At 31.9% G+C, this 21,404-nt stretch overlaps 3 protein-coding genes across 4 annotated transcripts; all 3 read left to right on the top strand.

The window, feature by feature from the left end:
* The first annotated feature begins 1,882 nt into the window (after nucleotides 1-1,882).
* Nucleotides 1,883-9,881, top strand: LOC106759993 (queuine tRNA-ribosyltransferase catalytic subunit 1). Of its 2 annotated transcripts, none has more exons than XM_014643420.2 (16): nucleotides 1,883-2,112; nucleotides 2,308-2,351; nucleotides 2,649-2,742; nucleotides 3,374-3,552; nucleotides 3,938-3,988; nucleotides 4,412-4,468; nucleotides 5,198-5,318; nucleotides 6,108-6,174; nucleotides 6,291-6,332; nucleotides 7,198-7,303; nucleotides 7,396-7,506; nucleotides 7,843-7,914; nucleotides 7,997-8,098; nucleotides 8,190-8,236; nucleotides 8,351-8,378; nucleotides 9,458-9,881. In XM_014643420.2, exons 1-16 carry the CDS (start codon nucleotides 1,992-1,994, stop codon nucleotides 9,590-9,592), a joined length of 1,377 nt encoding a protein of 458 aa, XP_014498906.1. In that variant the 5' UTR covers nucleotides 1,883-1,991; the 3' UTR covers nucleotides 9,593-9,881. The 2 variants fall into 2 exon arrangements, with proteins under 2 accessions (XP_014498906.1, XP_014498905.1); XM_014643419.2 differs by having other exon boundaries at nucleotides 2,003-2,213.
* A 732-nt stretch (nucleotides 9,882-10,613) lies between these two features.
* On the top strand, nucleotides 10,614-14,372 carry LOC106761078 (39S ribosomal protein L41-A, mitochondrial). The gene is made up of 4 exons (XM_014644574.2): nucleotides 10,614-10,756; nucleotides 12,565-12,715; nucleotides 13,539-13,603; nucleotides 14,055-14,372. The coding sequence occupies exons 2-4, from the start codon at nucleotides 12,571-12,573 to the stop codon at nucleotides 14,121-14,123; spliced, it is 279 nt and encodes a 92-aa protein (XP_014500060.1). The 5' UTR covers nucleotides 10,614-10,756; nucleotides 12,565-12,570; the 3' UTR covers nucleotides 14,124-14,372.
* Nucleotides 14,373-16,020: 1,648 nt separating this feature from the next.
* Nucleotides 16,021-17,093, top strand: LOC106761541 (uncharacterized serine-rich protein C215.13). The gene has a single exon (XM_014645102.2). It carries the CDS (start codon nucleotides 16,115-16,117, stop codon nucleotides 16,817-16,819), a length of 705 nt encoding a protein of 234 aa, XP_014500588.2. The 5' UTR covers nucleotides 16,021-16,114; the 3' UTR covers nucleotides 16,820-17,093.
* The last annotated feature ends 4,311 nt before the right edge of the window (nucleotides 17,094-21,404 follow it).

Raw genomic sequence — 21,404 nt, 5'->3', positions numbered from 1 at the left:
AGTTGAGTAAATGCAAATCATGTATCTTCTTACCTCAAACCTATATTTATAAATAATAGAGTGAACTTTGGATTAACAATGACCTAATCACAATCCAATTGTTGGTAATCACACCTTACATGTAAGTTATTCAACACAAAAATTAATCATTTTGATCATTGATCGACGACATGACTCCTCAATTGTTCAGTTCCGATGATGATTTATTTGTGCATCCCAATGAAAAGTAACTATTCGTTTACGATTGATCTGACAATTATACATACAATCTCATTTCCTACTAATATAACATTCAGTATGTCTTTTAATACAATAAATTTAGTCATTACGACTCATACAAAATATCAAGTTTGGTTCTTATTGTAACATGTGGCCCTACATGTGTTAGTTTTAAATATAATGCTTCATAAGTGTAAGAGCTTGAATCTTCTTTTTAGATTTCTTTTCTGAGTCAACTATTCTATTTGAGTCATGATTAATAGACATATGAGTGGGTGTAGTATTAGGGATAGTTCTACTATCATTAAAATTTCAAAACAAATCAAATATAGTCATTAAAAAGTTGGTGATGACAAATTATGAGTTAATCCATTTCTAACAAAACCTAAATCCATTTAACATTAATTTGGTATATGTTAGTGTTATGATCTAATTTGACTAACCACCAACCAACCTTGCTGACTTTTTCACTATTATCATAGTTTTCTACAAACACATAAAACTTTGTAGAAGTAATTTTCTCACCAAAACACAATAAAAAAAACACACAATAGAAAAACACATTGTCTACCAATAAAATTGTAATCAGAATTTTCCAAAACCATAAAATCTCCACAGTGACTTTAAAATTTAAAGCAGTGTTTCAAAGAGACAATTATGACTTAACACAACTAGTATTTCAAATTTTTTCTAAATAATATTCTTAAATATTCTATCAAACAAGTCCTGAAGCTTTCTGGACAAGGTTTTTTTTACTAGTATATAATAAGTAATGGAGAGATATAAAAATCTTGTTTACATAAAAAAATTATTTCAAATATATTATTTATATAAAATAAAAAATAAATTGATTTATCATTGATTATGAAAAATAAAAAAATTATAATCATTCAAAAGAAAATTAAACTTATAATAAGATGTCACCTATTCATAAACTTTCTTTTATATAACATAACATTTTAAGTTTATAATGCAATATTTTTAAATCATATTATTATTATTAAATCATATAAATATTTTATGATTTTAATTTTTTTGACATGTTATATGAGTAAGTTTAATTAAATGAATTTAAAGAAAAAGAAGAGAATAGTTACACATATGTTCAAATTTATACTTCCTTAAAGATAATTTATATCTAAATGAAATTATAAATTCTAGACTAATATGCTTTTTATTTATTAAGGTATCCTAATTGTTATCCGATCTTATTTTATAAGTAAAAATATTTAATATGCCGTCCTAAACCAAAACAATTAAAGAAATTATTTCTTTTACTACAATGTGAAGCTGGTGGATATAATAAGATGGAAAATGATATTTTAACACTTGACACCATTTTAACATTGCATACGTGTCAAAATGTGGTTGAACGATTTCAAATTAAAAAAACAAATTTTGGTTTTTTTCTTCCAAATATATTCCTGCCTCAACCTTTTTTAATTTAAAATCATCCAATCACATTTTGACATATGTACAGTATCAAAATGGTGTCAAAAAATGGTGTTAAAATATCATTTTCCACTAACATTGTAGGTAAACTTTTTTTTTGTAGCAATTGTGATTGGTGCCTTGGCTTTGACCTATAGGGATGACCCTGGCAGAGAGAGACATACATACCCTTATATTGTAGGTAAAGTTATCCTAGTAAGTTCCCTTCACGCACTGTTGGGACACCCTTGGGTGCAAACTACATTTTATCAAAAAGTGGTAAAGGCGAGACCCAACGCGTTGTGGAACAGGAAAATTGTTGGTCAAAGCGGGGTCGTTCCATGATTCGAGGGATGAGTCTTCAGGCTCCCATCACTTGGTGTTTGTGTTTCAAACCAAAACCAAAAACAAACACTACAAATATGCTGCCACGGCTACACTCTCGCACTCGCAGCCGCCAAGGTATGCACTCACACCTTTCTTTCACATTAACCTACCCTAGCTTTCCTTCGCTTCATCACTCCTTCATTCGCCGCATCTTCTTCTTCTCTCTCTGTGTACCTGTAAGTTATTTCTCATTCTCTCTCACCGACAACCTTCACTGTTTATGCAGAAGCTTTTTTCCGGTTCCTTATTCTTATTCTATTTCTCTGTCAGGATATATTACAACCGTTACAAACGCGATGGCGCTTGTTTTTGAGGTTTACCGCGCTACATCTACTACCACATTGTCTCACTTTGTATTCTATTAATATTTTGTCTCTGCCGTTGAATCAAATTGAATTTTCTTAATCTAGCTTTGAGTCTTTTTTGGTTCATTTGAATGTTTGAATGAACAGTGCCTTGATGGATGCTATAATATGTTGTAACTAGATCCTATGACTGTTCATCTCTGCCCCACGTCATCACGTGTTTGTCATTCCTGTCAGTGCATGATATTTTAATGGTTTTAAACTGTAATTTAGTTATTCCTGGAAATCTACCTTTTTTTTTCTCAGGTTCTTGGCAGATTCAACCGTGCTCGCGCTGCTCGGTTGACACTCCCTCATCATGTGTGCCAAACTCCTTTGTTTATGCCTGTGGGCACACAAGGTCAACTTTCAAACTTGATTCTTTCTGTTTGGTTGCGATAAAAACAATTTTTCTACTGCTCTGTATTCTCCTCCTTAAAACTTTGGTTGTACTGAAAAAACAGGCTCCATTTTTTAAATGAGTTCCCAAATGGCTAAAATATTTTTGGATTCAGTTTGGTCTGCTTAGTTTAATTTTAAGAGGTTTCACTCTGTCCCTGTGTTTTTTTAGACCAAAATGTTTCTTCTGTTAGTCTATTAAGTTAATTTGGTCACACGTGGCAAGCTTTGGAAGGAACAATCTAATCTATAAAAACATTTTAAGTGATCAAAGTGAAATCTTTTAAATTGAGGGGACCAAACTGGAACAAAAATTTAGATGAAAGATCAAAATCATATTTTAGTTATTCCCAAATTATTTCCATTTTAACTGGAGCAAAATACTGAATTTATGTTTCTTATTTTGAAGTGAACTATTTTGTTATAGGCTTTGATTATTGTTTGTCCATGGAAAATACTATATTAAATGATGGTATTTGCATTGATTGATGTGATTGTCTTGGTTTGTAAGGAATTTGCTGCTTTGCTTACTGGTTGTGGTTCACTTGAGATGCTGCAATTTTGTCTTATAAATGGGATTTTTGAATGATCAGGAACAATAAAGGGATTGACAAATAGTCAGCTTGAGGATATAGGTTGCCAAATAATACTTGGAAATACTTATCACTTGGCCCTTCGACCTACTTCTGAGCTTCTTGATGAAGTTGGCGGCCTTCATAATTTTATGAATTGGCAAAGGGGTCTGCTTACAGATTCTGGTGGCTTTCAAATGGTACTTCATGACCTTATGTATATTTGGTTATAGTTTTTGTTAAATGTAACTAATGGACCTTGGGCCATCTCTTTGTATCTTCTTTGTATTTGAGACACTTATATATACGCATGATCTTCTGGTGGAACAGACACAAAGAGGGATTATTTTTGTCTCTTCACCAGATATCTCAACAGTTTTTATTAACATTGCATGTACTTTGTGATTTCTAGCATTCTCACAACCGTGCTGTATTAACATTGCATGTACTTTGTGATTATCTTTCACCCTGAATAATTTAGTGTAATATGTTATGTGATTGGACCAACATTATACATTTGTTGATTGATAATAATGTTCAGGATCCGTGTTAAATGAATTCATTTTTGTTTCACTGATGTTTTAGGTTTCACTGTTGCATCTTGCTGACATCACAGAAAAAGGTGTGACATTTCAGGTATTTTTTTTCCCTTTTGAAGATCTAGAAAATATTTCGCTGGTGTGTTCTGTGCTTCACTCATGATCAGTGTTCTGAAATCTGGTCTGTGACCGAGTCTTCTTCTAACTTTGACTGCATACCAGTGTGATTAAACCCTAAACCATCTAAATCATTTCTTACCCACAAAACATTGAAAACTGGTTAAACTGTCTAAAACTAGAGAGTTGGACTAGTATAGACTTCTAAAAAATTGCCTACTTTTCTGCCGAACTGAAAATTGGGCTTAACTGGATCAAACTTGAACTGGTTTTAATTCTCCTAATATTCCATTTTGATTTCAGGTCTCATAGTCCAAATATGTTAAAAAAATCTAGAGAAATGGAAATAAAAGAAATGGATTTGATATTTATCATTATATATTTACTTATTCTCTTGATGCAGTCACCGGTTGATGGAAAGCCAATGCTTCTAACACCAGAGGAATCAATTCAAATCCAAGTAACTAAAATTCCTTTCTCCATGTTTTTCTTTAAATTTTACTGGGGTGCTTTATTTTTTAATCAAATTAGTATGCTGTGTTTAAAATGTATAGGAGGAAATCATGGTAGTTTGCATAATGTGATTTTGCTTTTAAATAAAACATTTCGATGTTTTAAGTTAGTCAGTTCTACAGTATTTACAAATTGAAGGAGGGTTGATATTTCTTTAGAACTTCCATGAACATTTGGAATTTAGACCTTATATAAAGGTCTTATCCTTTATCTTTCTTTTCCATTTCTGTTTTGCTGATGTTGCTGTTCTTCTCTATTCTTTATTCAACTTTCTTGCTATTAGTTTATATAAAGATTTACAAATGACAGTTCAAGACAGCCCGTAATATTCTTCATTTTACTATCGATGGAACGTGACTCATTGTTAATAGTTCATAATTCTGTTTATTTTCTTAAGATGTTTCTTTCTTTCTTTACTTGGAAAATATCATCACTTGGTCTTTTAATAGAGATATCTAGACATTTTACAGATCTTTAGTATTGTAGAATTGGCCAATTTCACTTGAACAATTCTATCCTTTCTCCCTCTATATGTTTTTCTTTCTTATTTTATTAATTCAGCAGGCTAATACATTCATTTGTTGCTTTGACTGTTTTTACCTTCATGTAAGAATTTTGAAAGATTTGATGCTCCCTTGTTTTATGGGCTTTCATGTTTTTGTCATTAATTATGCAGAACAGAATTGGAGCAGATATCATTATGGCTCTTGATGATGTTGTAAAGACCACCATTACTGGTCCACGAGTTGAGGAAGCTATGTATCGAACACTTAGATGGATAGACAGATGTATAGCAGGTAAATATTGAAGTGGATTACAGAGTCACAATAAGAGTTGAATTGTGATGCCGAACAAACTCTCGCCTAACTTGCACAATTCTTATTCTTTTGATACAAAAGAAGAAAGTAATCCTCCGATTTTGAATTATTTATTCCTTTATTGTGAAGCATGAGTGCAACTGAAATCATTTTAAATTCAGACTTGCACTTTATTCAAGCTAACCTGAGAAGCAACCCTTAAACCATATCAGTCAATACATTTTTCTTTTAATTGAAAATCACTGAATTAACCTTTACATTCTAGATCTAGTAAATTATAATATTGATAACTATACACATCTTTGAAATGGAACAAGCATCTAAAATTTTGTTTTTCATTTATTTTATAGTGGCTGTATGAGTTGTATATCACTTGGTTATTGGACAGCTATTTCTTCATAATGAAAAGCATAGCCTTATTGCAGTAATATATTGTACACATTTCTGTTGTATATTCTATTTCTTATAAGAAGATAGAACTGTAGAAGACAGACAATGGAAGGAAAAATTTATATAGTTTTTCATCCCTGAGTTGTTTTTATTCAATCACTAGCACATTAGATACTTTGTTATAGAAGAGAAGATGAAAGTGATTTATGTTTTTCACTTAGCATGTGTCATGTATAAAAATTATGGTCAGTTTGTAAAGGTTTTGGTATTTATTTTAGCATGAATGTTAACTAGAAATAATAGGCCATAATTCATATAGTTTTCTAGCACTGCCTGCTTTGTGTGGTAAATAACGATGCACATTTCCTTATGTAACAGCTCACAAGAGACCTCATGATCAAAACTTATTTGGTATTGTTCAAGGTGGTTTAGATCCTATATTGAGGTGAATTCAAGCATAAAACATAACCGTCTTGCTATTTGTTCTTCATTATATTTGATTACAATTTTACCTCTGTATAAGTTGTATATTGCTTATAAATTATGGTATTCTGTAATCAGGGATATCTGTGCTAAAGGTTTGGTGGACCGCAATTTGCCTGGGTAGGTGTAAATTCTTGTCAACATGTAAACTGTTTATGTTTTTTCTGATACTATTTATACTTTTTGGTTGTTTTAACAAAAAGACTAGACTGTACTAGACCTACTGGCCACTTTGATTTGACTTGACTTCGGGTACAATTGCCTTCCTAAACTAAACTTGGTCAAACAAATCATTCATAAAGCGGATGTGCACTATGATAAGTTTTAAGCTTAAAAAATAGTTTTACGTTGTTAATGACATTTAACTTGTTAGTTTCCTCCCCTTTTGGTCTATATCCATGTTTCATTTTTATGGAGGAAGGGGGACCTTTGCCTGATCTGTTTTTTTAATTCATTGAGCTTAATTGCTACTGTCAACCGATTGAGGATTTATGGGAAAAAATTGAGGTACATGAAAGCCAAGAAAACTCATCAAAATCATTAAAAATTTTAAGATCAAAGTGTATTCAGCTTGATCTAGTCAGGAAAAGTCATAGTTTTTTTTTTTTTTTTTTTTTTTTTGGCGATTGTGTCCCAAATTTAGTGACATCCATGGATACTAGAAAAAATATTTCATACTTGAGACTTTGTTCTAGTATACAAGACATTTTGATGCATAAAGGTTTTCTTTTATGAGTTTACGCAAATTAGAATGAACCTTACAAGACTATCCCTTGCAATCGGCACAGGAGAACATGTATTCTTTACATGGTAATGTTTGGATACTTTTACTTGAGCTTGGTTTTTTTCCCAGCAAAAGAACATAATTTTCATAGACCCAAGTTGCTTTTATATATGAACACCTGCACACAGAAGTCTTGAAAATTGAAATTAATAGTTTTTTCAATAGTTATGTGGGGTTAAATATAATTTTCTTTTGTCACAGCTATGCTATTGGTGGTCTTTCAGGCGGTGAAGATAAAAATTCATTTTGGCGAGTTGTTGCTCAGTGCACTGCCGCTTTGCCAGAGGATAAACCACGATATGTTATGGTCAGAATGACTTGATCATATGAACCAATTTTTGGTTTTAAAAATAATCAGTGTAAATGTGTAATGTCATCACATTTTGCATGAACTTTCAGGGAGTTGGTTATCCTCTTGATATTGTTGTTTGTAGTGCTTTGGGTGCTGATATGTATGACTGCGTGTATCCCACCCGTACAGCACGCTTTGGCACTGCTCTCATTCCCGAGGTTGCCATTTTTTATCCTTTTTATTCATAATTTGACATTCTTTCCCCACACACGCACACAACAGTCTTATACAAGCACGCAACTACACCTAAGAATTGTACAAGGACTAAGAAACTGGTAACAAAATTGTAATTATTGTGTATACATCAACATTGGAAAAACTGAACTTTAACAGATAATGATGCTGTCTCCCTATTAGGCTCTAGTGATTCAATTTTTTATTGCACTGGTTTTAATATATTTACAGTAATACTAGTTTTAAAAAAATTCTACAAATTTTACTCATTTATGTGTCAATATATTTTTTTTACTTAAATTTTTCATTTAATTTTCCAGGGAGTATTGAAATTAAAACACAAAGCAATGGCTGAAGACACCCGTCCAATTGATCCCGCTTGCCCTTGTATGGTATGTCTTAGTCGTTTTTTTTTATCCGATAAATCTTTTTGCAGAAGCCAGCACGTGTTTTAGTTTGTTTCTTCTGTCACAGGTTTGCAAGAACTATACCAGGGCTTACATCCATTGCCTTGTGACAAAAGATGCAATGGGATCTCAGCTTTTGTCGTATCATAATTTATACTACATGCTGCAGGTACAAGTAATATCATCTGGATAAAAGGACTATTGTAACTATATTGTGTTAACGTGTATGATTAAAGTCATTGCATCTCCAAAATTTGCAGCTCAGTAGGAATCTACACTTTTCAATAGTTGAAGGAAGGTTCCCAGAGTAAGTTCATATTCAATTTCTCCTCTCCCATTTTATCTTAAATCGATTTCTTCCATTCAACAATTTCCTCCTTTCTTTATGTGTCGATAACCGTTTTTTTTCTCCTTTTTTTAGGTTTGTATGTGACTTTCTACACAAAATGGTACGCTCGAGAAAATCGGCTTGACCTTGAATTTTGAGCATAGTACATTGACTTTTGTTCGTTTAACAAAGTCTTCTTAACACCCTCCTTCCTACTAAATTGATTTCGTGCTTTAGTTATAGATTTGTTAATTATGCCCTCAAATACTTGTTAAAGCTTAAAAGCAAAAGAATAGCAGAAAACGGAAGATGGGGGTGATATCACTGTTAGTGAACAACCTGTCATCAGAGGTTATCAACCCTATCTAGTTTTCCATTGTCTGTGGGGATGCCCACGGGGTAAGACGGTGTAGGTTTGACTATACCCACTCTTCTTGAACTAAAATTTTATGCACATCCTCGTCTCTCCATCTCTGTATGAAATTTGTGTTTGATCCTCGTTCCCGGCAAATAGTGGGTATACTCATATATGTGTCTATAACCGCAATCCATTGCTCTAAATAATAATTAAATAATCTTAAAAAAATGAAAAACTATATACTTTCAGTATAAAAGTGTCACTTACCAATAGAAAATATTGTTCATAAACTTAGCATACATGACAATGAGTGATTAAATGACCCTGTAAAAATCTCACATTTTAATGCATACACTTTTTACTTATTTTTTTCCCTGTACTTTCTTTTTAAGTAAGTTGAATTTATTGGGAACCATTCTACCCTTTCCCTTTGCAATTCTTCTCACACTATACTTTGCTTGTTATACTGATAATTGATGGTATAGTGCTAGAGTTACCTAGGGAAAGGAAAATATTAAACCTCTGACCTTGCAAGAAGTAAGCTTTGTAGCCAAGCTCAGGCTATAGCGCCCTGAAGGCCAGAATGGGTTTTTCCAAAATGGTACATATCTTAGTTATAGAAGCTCTTATCCAGACTTGGCCCTTCAGTTTAATACTTGAACAATACTTTTCGAATAGTAAACACAGGATATCATTTTGTTAGAAGCATGTGATGGATTTTGATTTTCTTGCCATTATTATTGTTTAGATTTATTTTGTTTTGTAATTGAAACCTTTAAAATATTTCTGTTAACATTATTTTTCACAATCCAAGCTGTTAGACCTACTTGTTCATGCTGCAGTTTCCGAAAGGTGATGTTCCTGAATGGGTCTGCGATGCTATGGAGGTGGCTGGAATAGACATTTCTTCCTGCTGTGCTCCATTTTCATCATGCGAAGAATCTGTTTCTACCGAAGAAGTTATTTTAGCGGGGTAAAAATGATACACAGATGAATAGAATCAAAAGTTACAATGAAAAGATACACTGTAGTTTACTATGATTTCTTGCGGCATAAATTTTGTATTCTGCTTATGCCGCCACAGTAAAAAATATGAAAGGTTAGGATTATAATTTATACTATATCCCTTTAGGTTCTTCTTTATCACGCATATGAAGATTCGTCTTTTATGCTATAGAATGTAACACGATGTATCGTTTTTGTTTCCGAAGTACAGTTAGTGAGACATCTGACACCGAGGCAATTAGTATTCGTTAAATTAAGATACATGAATGTTCTCCTCAAGAATGTTACCTTCATATATATTATGTTTATGAACTTTATTTTAACACGAGAGCATAGTTTGAAATTAATTGATAGTTGAGCAAGATGTCCAAATTATTGTAAACACATAAGGTGTTACACGCATAAAAAAATTGAGTAAGAATTAATTTTAACTTCATGATTTTCATTTGATCTACTTTAATTTAAAGTATATATGATGTTATTAATTATTATCTCATGAGCACTTATTCTAAACTATTAACTTAACCTTATTAAAAAAAAATAATTATTTTAAGTGGTATATATTTTTAATATGATAATTATTTTTATACTTTTTACATTTATCCTTTATATTAGTTTTTATTACTTTTAGAAAATGTTTAGTACCGGAGAACTTTTTAGTTTCTCAAATATATGAAATTAAAACAAGTTTATTTTCATATTTGATTTAGCTTATAAAAAAATAACATTTTCAGGAAATTATATCTTTTATACTTCTTTTCTATGATCCACATAAAAAATATATGGAAAAAGTGAAAATTGAACCTTTTCAAATCGAAAAAATTATTATTTAAATTAAAATATCACTTTAACTTATTATGTTAACGTGATAAATGATTCCCTAAATCAACAAAATGTTTCAATTATTAAATTATAATCCTAAAAATGAAAAACCTTTCCTCAAACCCTATATCACATAATGGTTATATTTATAAGAAATATGTTTTCTACGGCTATATTTTTCTATTAAATTGCCATATTCATACTTTTGTATTTTTGTCTACCCTAAACCCTCACGGTGCGATTGTCTGTCTTCTTTCTCCGCTTCCTCCGATTATTCCTCATATAGCGTATAGCTGTATCTCTGCGACTTCCAGGTATACTTCTGGAAGTTCATGTTCCCTAATACTTTCTTTCATTGAATTTGCACGCTTTTTATTTGGTTCTCTCTGCACTTTTTCTGGCTTTTGTTCAATATTGTTTGGTGTTAAGTTTTTGGGGTTGTTTAATTCGTATAAAAAATGGAACTTTGGGGTAGGAGTATGAGGAGATAGTTTGTTGAGTCTCACGTTGAAAGCTAAATCCTATTTGTTAGGGCCAGGTACAATGCGTTCGATCTGCCTTACAATCACTCAAAAATGTATTTCTTTTACGGTCTGATGAAGCAAACCTTTTTGAAGCTGTTAAGTGTTTTATAACTCTGAAGCTGTTTGCTGTAATATCACAACGTCATAATTCCTTAGAACTCTCATATACGTCTGATCCCTCTGGTTTGTCTTAACGCTACGATGGAGGAAAGGCTGCTTATAACATACAATCCAGTAGAATTGACTGTCATTATTCATTAAAGATGTAAAACCTCGTTACTTTCTTCAGAGGCAATTTTCCTTCAACGCAATTCTCTGTAATCCTTACCTATCCTGTTATGCACAATTGCAACCAAGTTCAATCCAACTGTTGGCATCCTCATTCTCTTCCCACCAATTATTATTCTTCCTAAAAGCGTCACATGAGGCTCTTTTCACCTTCTGCACTCTCAGCAAGCCCTTTCCTCACTTTTATTCTTAATCAGTAACCATATACCATTTAAAATGCAGTTCAGTTTTTTATCTTGTTATTTTATCGATAGGTGTGGTGTGGCAGGGGAGAATTGGAATCACTCCTTTTTATTATTCTTTCTTTTCTTTTCTTTTTTTTTTTTTCTCGAAGTCTATCTGTGGATAACAGTTTGTGCTTCTCCTTATTTGTTTACTTAGTTATGCTTCCAATCTATGTTTGAGGATGTGCAATCATGTTATGGTTAGCATCAATGGTTGAGTCTCTATAAATCATTTAAAGTCATGGGTGATACTGAAGCCTTTTTGGGCTGGTTTATGACTATGGAGATTTAATTAGTAATCATACTTGCCTATGTCCCATTTGATGAAATGCCTAAACTTTTTAGAAATAATTTCTGATTTATGTTGGCAGTTGAATTTTTCGATGGTATAACTCGAGGTGGTATTTTTAATGAATGGTTGTTTGAAAATTGTCTTTGGTTTTATTATTGTCCTGTGATAATTTGTTAGTGTTTTGTTTATTAAATTTTGTTTTGAATAGGAGTGCTGTATTCAACAGCCACTTATTAATTGGCCATAATAAACACAACTTCTTTGAATATGAGGGATACGAAAAAGAAGCCTGATTGATTTAATTCAATTCATAAATGCATCTGTCTTTTTCTTTTCTTGAATCTTGATTCGTAATATTGAATTTCATCCATTTTGCTCCCTACACGATACATGGATGCTATAACCTGAACTGCGTCTTCTGAAGTTTGGAAAGGATGGCTTGGACTTGAATCATACCTCTCCCAAATAGAAAAGGTTACCAGTGCACACCCAACTTACCCAAAAAAATAATAAAATAGATCTAAATGATAATTATATGGTCAAATGTGAGTTTGCTCCACGAACAGGGGTGAGTAATGAGTTCCCTTCCCCTAGTTTTCATTTCCACAAACCCACCGATCTTGAATTCTCTGTTTAGCCATCAGCTGTCTTTCTATTTGGCCTTCAATTGCTAGTGCACAATGTTACTTTTTTGCATTTGATCATGTATTAATACTATTTGTGTTTTATATATGCCGTTCCTTGATTGTGAAAGACATGTTTGATTTTTGTGATTATGGCTTTGTTACTTGTAGAAAAAGATGCCTCTAGGGCTCATTATAGGAATAGGAAGGGCATATCGAAGAAAGCGACCTTCTTCACTTGACATTCTATCATCAAAACGTGCTCCTCGTGGTTATTACAAGGGCAAGAATTGCAAGCCTACTGGTTTCCACACCCGCAAAGGTTTGTTTCTTCAATTGACGTTGAGGTCAAATCAGTTTGTTTGTATAAGGATTAGCTTGACTAGAATACACTTTTATTGTTGTACTGGTATTACTTTGATTTTAAACCAAGTCGGATGACATGGTGTGATCCATGTAATCAACCTCACCTAATGGATCAAGGTTTTGTTGTTGGTACTAGTCTGACTGGTTACTATTAATATTACTATTTCTCTTGCAAGTAGACAATGAACATGTTGAACACCTCTGGGAAAGGGCTTGATCTGTGAAGACATTTTCTGGTTACACTTGCTGAATTGTTTCACCTGCAATTACAGTTCTAAATCTTTTGATACTGAGATTTTGTTGAGTTCTGGAACTGATGAAATGGACCTTCTGAATTGTTGTAAATGTGTATTTGAGGTGTACATGGGATGTTTTCTAGCGAAACTTGTTCCTTTCCTACTCCCAGTAAAAAATCTTGGGACTTATGTCATATTTTTATTGACTGAACCGCTTGGGGTGGAACTTACTTCCTTGTTTTAACTTTAACTTTAAAAGAGGGCTCAATGTCCTTTTGGTGTGGTTGACTGAAATTACTTGCATTTCTATGACCAACTCTAAAAAATTGTGGTCTCCTTGCTAATAATTTGGATTGTTTCTCTTGTCCTGGATGTCTGTGTAGTTGGTAAACGTGGCTTCATATAAGTCTCTTGATTTGTTACTCTAATAGCATTTATAACTTTTGGGTTGTAATAAATTAATTTGCCAAGCTACATACATATTATATTGATGCATTCTTTTTTTTACTGTCAAATAAAATGTAAGTCTCCATATTGTTGCAGGTGGGTATGTATTGATGCAAGAAAAATTGCCAAATTATGTAGTTCCTGATTTGACTGATTTCAAGGTTTGCATCTTCCACTCATTTAATCTCATCGCTATCTTTCTTTTGTTCACCTGTTTTTCCTCAACATACTATGCTGACAAATACCTGGATAAATTCCTTATTCAACTCACTGAGTTTTATTAGCATAGTTTGGGTCAGTTACGGTTCTTATGTTCGAACTTTTCTTCGTCTCCCGTACACAATGGCGAGAAACATGATGTTTTTATCTTATTAGTACTGGCCTTTAATTCCGTTGACGTTCTTCTTAACCTCATCATCCCTGCACTGCTCGACCATTAGGTCAAAAGAAGATGGCTTCATCTTCATAGAAATGATCGGAAGCTATTATGAAGAATACTATTCCTCTTCATGAATGACTAGAGATCGACAATTTCTGCAATGCTAACACTTATATGAATTTAGTTTTTCTCAAGCATAGTTGACTCATATAGTCCCTTTTTTTTTTTTTCAGCTCAAACCATATGTATCTCAGTGCCCTATTGAAGTCAAAACTTCTGAAGCTTCCCAACCGGCTAAATAACCAAATTGAGTAGTATAAGATACTTCTTTGTAACTGCAGATATTTTTCCCTGAAGAGGACATGCCCTTCGTTTTGTTGTTTGCTCTCGCTTCTTTTGAACTGCAACATCTTGAGTTATTGCCTGGCACAAATATTTGATATCCTGATTGGATATTAGCCTATTATCAAATATCATTCAAATATGTAATGCAATGAATGATTTGAACTAGCAAAATTATCTATAAATTTCATGTTTATTATTTTTGGTTATGTTTGGATTTATGCAGTTAATCGAGTGGAATTTTTAAAACTGGAAAGACTGTAAACCTTTATCAAAGCATACATGTTTTATGTGACAACGTGTCCTATGCATTTATCATGCTTTTATAAATTGCCATTGACGTTGCAATCCTGAAAAGCAACTTCCCTTGAAATTTTCCAAACAATGAATTAACAGCTTTGACACCTTTTGTGTGGTTCCAATTCAATGATTAATGCTACCTTATTCCACTGTTTCGAAAAATCTCTAGCGAATCCATCTCATGCAATAGAAACGGAAATGGGATATGCTGAACAAGTTAAAGAAGCTGTATGAAAATTATAGTTTTATGCTTTCTGTAAATTTGGTTTTGGAGAAGTTGCCAAATTTTCTAATTCATCTCGAAAAATGTTCTTTAAGCAAGTCTTTGTGCACCAACCTAAATAACTGAACTTTGATACTATTATTGAAAGTAATTCGATCCATAGTCATTTTGACTAGTTTTGGCAAAGAAGGGTTCATGTTTATAATGTTCTGTTTTTGGTTCCAAACATACACCACTTGATATCATGGAAGTGAGATGAGAAGTGTATGTTGGGGTCATTCTTGCAACAGTGTCATCTGTCACCATGGAATTGGTTGGAATTTTATTAAAAAAGTACACTCATTTAAGAAGAAAATGTGTGACAGAATGGCTGAATGAGTGAATCCCATGGATTCATTGACCGAAGGAAAGGAACAACTGTCACAGCTCACAAGTTAAGTTAAGAATGAAAGACACGAAGTTCAGTACAGTACATTGTCTCTACTGAAGCCTAAGTCAAGGCATGACAACGTACTATTGCTTCTGTACTGATAAATATTCCAATCAAACCACACACACCTCACATGCTACCCTGGACTTCTCTGCTCCTACCAACTCAGATAATAATTTCTAAACAATTTAATATTCATAAATTCCCTTAGCATCAAACTGTGTAGATCACTCAGTATGAGTTTATGTTAATATAGGTTGTGGTTACGTGTTTTCAACGTGTGTAAGGTATGAACACAGAATATATATATATATCAGATATTCAGGAACTGATAATATCTAATATGTCAAATAAACTTCGGCTAAAAGAAACTATTAAGTCATTCGTCTTTTTATTTAATCTCACAGTTTGTAAAATAAGGTATGTATTTATTTATATATTATTAAATTGTCTTATATTTAATTAATATAAAATTTTAAAAATATATATATTTCAAAAAGAAAATTAGATATTAAAAGACAATCAGATAAGAATCTGATATCGAGTAACACGATGACTCAACAAATAATAAGTTTATTAAAATAGATTTTAAACCACGGTAATACCATTAAATAAGTTTTAAACCACATTATAATATAATGTTAAAAAGAAGATTTTAAACCTAATTTAGTCATATAATAAAAAAATACTTATAAAATAAAGTTTATAAAAATCAACTTTATCTCTAGTAAAGTTTCCAAACTAAATAAGAGAAAAATGCATTTAATGAAAATTGATTGAAAATAAAAGTGTTGGAAAAAGCAATAGAAAAACGGGGACGTTGAATCGTTTACCGTGGTCAACTTTAATTTTGGTTCTTAAAGATGAGATTTTCCAAGCCGCCCCAGAAAAGAGGTTTGGCCTTTTCCACAGAGTGAGGACTGATCAGAACCACATGCATCAATCAGGGTCGTCCATTTTAACCTTAACCTAATTCCAAGTCATATTTTTCAACTTGCATGCAAACATCGTCAAAAAGACCATTTTCAGGAAACAGCCATGAACTATCACGGAAAGTGAAACACACCACCCTCACTCTCCCAACTTTCTTCTTTCTCCTTTCTCCTTCCTTCATCTCATTCTCTCTATATATATATCAACCATTTCTCAACACTCCATCAAAAATGGCAACTCTTCCAAGACCACCCTCCAAAGACAAGGACATCATTGGCAGATTCATGCTCCATGCTCGTTGCAAGAAGCACCCCAAACATCGTCAATCACCTGGCGTATGTTCTCTTTGTCTCAGAGACAAGCTTTCTCAACTTTCCTCCGACTCACCTTCTTCCTCTTCTTCTCGCAAAACAAACTCTATTTCTTCATCTCCTTCATCTTCCGTTTCCTCCTATTCCTCTTCTCCCTCTTCTTCTGCCTCTCCCACAGCCCTTCCTTTTCCTTTCTCCAATGAACCAAGGACCGCCTCCATCTTTCTCTTCACCGCCAAGCACGCTGGATTCCTCAAAAGCAAGTCAATGACCGTTCTTTCCACCAGGAGAAGGAGAAGAAGAAACGAAGGTGAAGCTTATGATGATCCTGGTATGAATAAGACTGGCAAGAAAAGTGGCTTCTGGTCCAAGTTGCTTCATCCCAAAAGCAAGAGAATGGAAGAGATCAAAAGCACTAATCTGGTTCATACTACGTCTCTAATACAAACACTGGCATAGCCATCCATGTTCATGTATTCCTTCATCATGTTCATCAGTGATTCTTTCTTTCCAATCTCCTTTCTGCAAAAGCAAGACACAAAAATAGAGCTCTTGTATTGCATGATAGGATTGTGTAAATAAACACCTTTTTGTTGATACAAGAGATTATTATTCCTTTTAGATCTGATTCGATCGATCCATGGTTTTTGAGGCTGTCATCTCATCACTTTACAAGGATAAACAGTGTCCCACACCCCAGATCACATATTTTAATGATAATCAAAAACTATATCAGCTAATGTCCAAAATATATATCATGTGATTAATTAATTATATAAATTTGTTTTTAATGAGCATCGTTATTTTTTAAACTTATTATATAAGTTAAAACATGTGAATTAATGCATTTCTCACATTAAATTTATAAATAAATTATTAAAAGAAAATATATTTCTTTAAATTATTTTAAATATTAAAATTTAATAATTATATATGTGATTTCATATTTACATTTTAATATTTTAAGAAAATGATATGTCTAAAATAGGACTTTTTATTAAAATTAAAAGTATATAGAATAAAATTAATTTTAACATTTAGGTGAATTGATTTAATATATAAATTTTAAAAATTATTTTAACATGTGTATACTAAATGTAATTAAATTTAGTTAATAATTGTCTCATCTTAGATAAAGATAAAATTATTTCATTAAAAAATTGAAATTAAATTAGATCAAAATTTTAAGTATTAAATATGTTTTTTATTTTTTATTTTTTACTAAAAATTGAAATTAATCCTTTTATGAAACTTTGATTTAATTTAATTCTTCAATTTTAGAATAGTTAAATTAATCCTTAAAAATAAGCATCATTTAATGTTTGCATACTAGTCTTAATATTTCTAAGTGGCTAATTTTTCCAATTTGTAATCAGGGTAACAAGATTGAATGATTTAGTGGTGTTTGGATTCAAAACTTTGAATTTTCTCCTTCTTTTCTTTCCTTAGTCTTTATTTTTTAATTTATTTACACATATTCAGATATTAGTCATAATAGGAAACTTGTAACCCTTTCGTGGTGGGCCCTTACAATTTTCATTGCATGCGTTGGGAGGTTCAAACACCAGAATTGGAAAGCTCAAAATTAATTTATTCTCCCATATATGGAACACGTAGCATGATTTAAAATTTGAAATTAATTAACCAAAGACATTAAGGATCTAGACCTAATCTTCGTAGAAATTTCAAACAATACACATTCAAATACAAGAAAAATCATCCGTACTCACTCATAAAATTTAAAACTCACAAAAATATTAGGTCTACGTGTTAGCAAGGAAACACACACAAGTGTTTAGCTCACTTAGTTGAATAACGTGTCTCAATTTTGTAAATTTTATACTCCTTGATTTTCATGTTTGAATGTTTATATATGCACCAATTTACATTCTCAACCAATTTAGTACAAATAATTCAAAATTGTATTCCCTTAATTTCTATATCTCTAATTCATAATTATAAATCAATTTACATTATCAATCAATTTAATACAAACACATTTGATTTTAATCTTTATTATAAGTAATATTATACACTAATTTACATTATCATAAGATTTTTTCAATTCATATGGCTAAACCCCTTCTCCCCTTGCATGTATTCTCATCCACAAATAACACTACCATTGTTATTCCTATCACTAGGATATCAATCTCATACCAATTTACTATCAAACACACAAGCAAAAATGGACAAAAATGGAGGAGGTATGAAAACTTACCACTAAAGAAGAACAATGGCACCAATAGAAGGGATAATTGTGGCGGTGCAAACAGAAGGTGTCAGCGACGACAACGAATGGGGAGACGACGGCGACCAGTGTTGGAGGCAACGAAAGTGAAGGGGAAATGAAACCCATTTAGCGTAACAATGTTGTGTTCGCTTGAGAAGAAACTCTTTACGTTTATGGAAATGTAACCCCCGAAAAGGCTATTACCTCGGTTAAGTAGAAACTGAGGCAATAAGTCCCATATCTCCTCGGCTGTAATTCCAACTGATGCCTAAACCTTTCAGAAAATGACAATTATGGAAATGTGTTCAAACTATAGGCCTCGGTTCATGGTTAAACTGAGACAGAAAGATCCTATGACATCGGTTTCCAAATAATCGAGGCAATAAAAGTTAACAAAATGGAATTGGAACATTCAGTTTCGTAGTTGTCAGTTGCATGGCATGACATATGACATCGATTCTGCACAAAACTGAGGCAATGTGTCCTTTTCAGAGATCTGTCAGTGGATATCAGAGGTTGGAGAGGGATTTGCACGGTGTTTTGCCTCGACTGGTCAGAGAACCCATGCATTAGACCTTTTTCGAAAAAGTTGTCAAGTGAAATGTCTGATTTGCAAAGGAGACAAATGGGTTGTGTAAGGTTTTATGCCTCGATTGTTCATTGAACCAAAGCAATATATCATTTATGCTTGGGTTCCTAGTGAACCGATACATATAAATTCACTAAAACTACGAAAATGTCATCATGTTTTGATATGTTTCAAGTTTTTCGAAAAACTATTTTTTCAGTAGTGAAATGAGAAACTCAATATTAATTATTAAAAGTGATTATAAAAAGTAAAATAAAAAGGATCTACATATTAATTATTTATACAAGCTAATATATACATTAATTAGATCATGTTGAATATGGTTGACCGTTTAAGTTTTTTTCTTTTTATGACAATATGAAGAATAAAATAATTTATGAAATCTACAATATAAGAAACATTGCCTTTTTTTCATAATGGGTCACTTAAAAGTTTATGAGTACTGATTATTTTCATTTATTTTTTCCCCTTCTCGCAACGAAGGTAAGAAAATTATTAAAACTTGACATGCAATAATTTGGTTTGTTTTTATTGTGATAATCAATATATGACAGAATATAAAAATGACATAAATAAGTTATGGTAATCTAACTTTTGGAATTATAAATCTATGAATAAATTTTATATGAGTAACAACAAATCACTCATAAGTTCTGATAACACTAAATTGGCTTTTAATTAATTATGTTTATTCTTATGGTACATGAAAGTTTTAAATATTGCATTATTGAAAAGTTACACTTTCTAATTAAAAATTCTATATGTTGTAAGAATTTTAGTTTAAATAAAGTTTTTAATGATTTACATATCTTGGTATATGATTTGCAACATACACTTGATGAAACCACTTTTGTGATTGCCGAGTAAGAAACTTGCATAAGATCTTGACATGATCTCTAGAACACTCATGAATATTAGATATACGTATGACCTAGTAAGCATAACACAATGATAACAACAAAGATTATGAGGGTGTATTATGATTGATAAATCTATAGTACACGTCAAGTGTTTTTGGCTCATATAGTTTATTATACTAACTACACTGTGTGTTAACTTTCTCGATCTAAGACGAATTTATATAGTTTGTTATATCTGCTCTGATACGTTACATCTTATATAAGACCCATGAATTTCTTCTTTTATTCATATTTTATCCTTTACAATATGTGGGAAATTGTTGTGATAATCAATTGCAAAAGAATATAGTTGATGTGACCACAATAGAGTATACAAATTGTACAAATGTTTTCCTTTTTCTTTACACAACAAGAAAGTTGTTACAACTAATTTTTGAATGTTGCACATCTTGTTCCATGATATTTTCTCTCATCTATATCCCTTACACCCATAAATAAGTGCTTTTTCTCACCTCCAAAGACACATAACACATATTTCTTCTTTCACTCTCACTTATTATTTTCTCTTCTCTTTACCTTCTATCTTGAGTTTATATTTACTCTTTAAAAGAGTTATTCTTACTAGTTTTAAATTCTTTAGGTTTAAACCTTTTTTTATCCCTAAGTTAAGTTCTGATGTTCAGTTTAGTCCCCGCTTTTAAAAATGTCAACCTTTAGCCTTTATGATATGAAAAATGTATCAAATCAATCCTATTCGTTAACAAATCACAAGTTTTTCATTAAGTGATTTGTTGTTCATAACACCTTCTGTCAATAAATCACAAAATATTAGATACCTAGGTATGAAAACTTGTGATTTGTTGTTCATAACACCTCATTAAGTGTTGTCATGAAGACTGATTTTATACATTTTTCATATCATAGGGACTAAAGGTTAACATTTTTAAAAGCGGGGACTAAACTGAACATCAAAACTTAACTTAGGGACCAAAAAAGGGTTTAAATCAATTCTTTAATATAGAAACATTCATGTTGTGCTTGGAAAATTTACACATAAATATAGATAAATCCTTAAAGACAGTGATCATTTATGCCTCAAAAAATTCCTTCAAATCGTGTTCTTATCAAATTTTACAACTTATTAGTCTCTCTAAAAAAATAATCAAAACTTAGCTTCGCAACTAATAATTTCTTGGTCTAGTTTTGTTTTGTAACAAATTTATAATCCTAAGGGGTTGAGGTACAGAGAAGAAAGAGAGGGAACAAGTTTACTTTTATATATTTGGGATATTTCAAGCTTCACAAAACGTTGTGTGCATGGCATTCTGAGGGTGCAAAAAGAATCCTTTTACGTGATACGAG

Source organism: Vigna radiata, chromosome 5 (assembly GCF_000741045.1).
Source record: "Vigna radiata var. radiata cultivar VC1973A chromosome 5, Vradiata_ver6, whole genome shotgun sequence".
Lineage (NCBI taxonomy): Eukaryota > Viridiplantae > Streptophyta > Magnoliopsida > Fabales > Fabaceae > Vigna > Vigna radiata.
The sequence above is the reverse complement of the archived record's forward strand: the minus strand, read 5'-3'. Positions and strand labels throughout refer to the sequence as shown.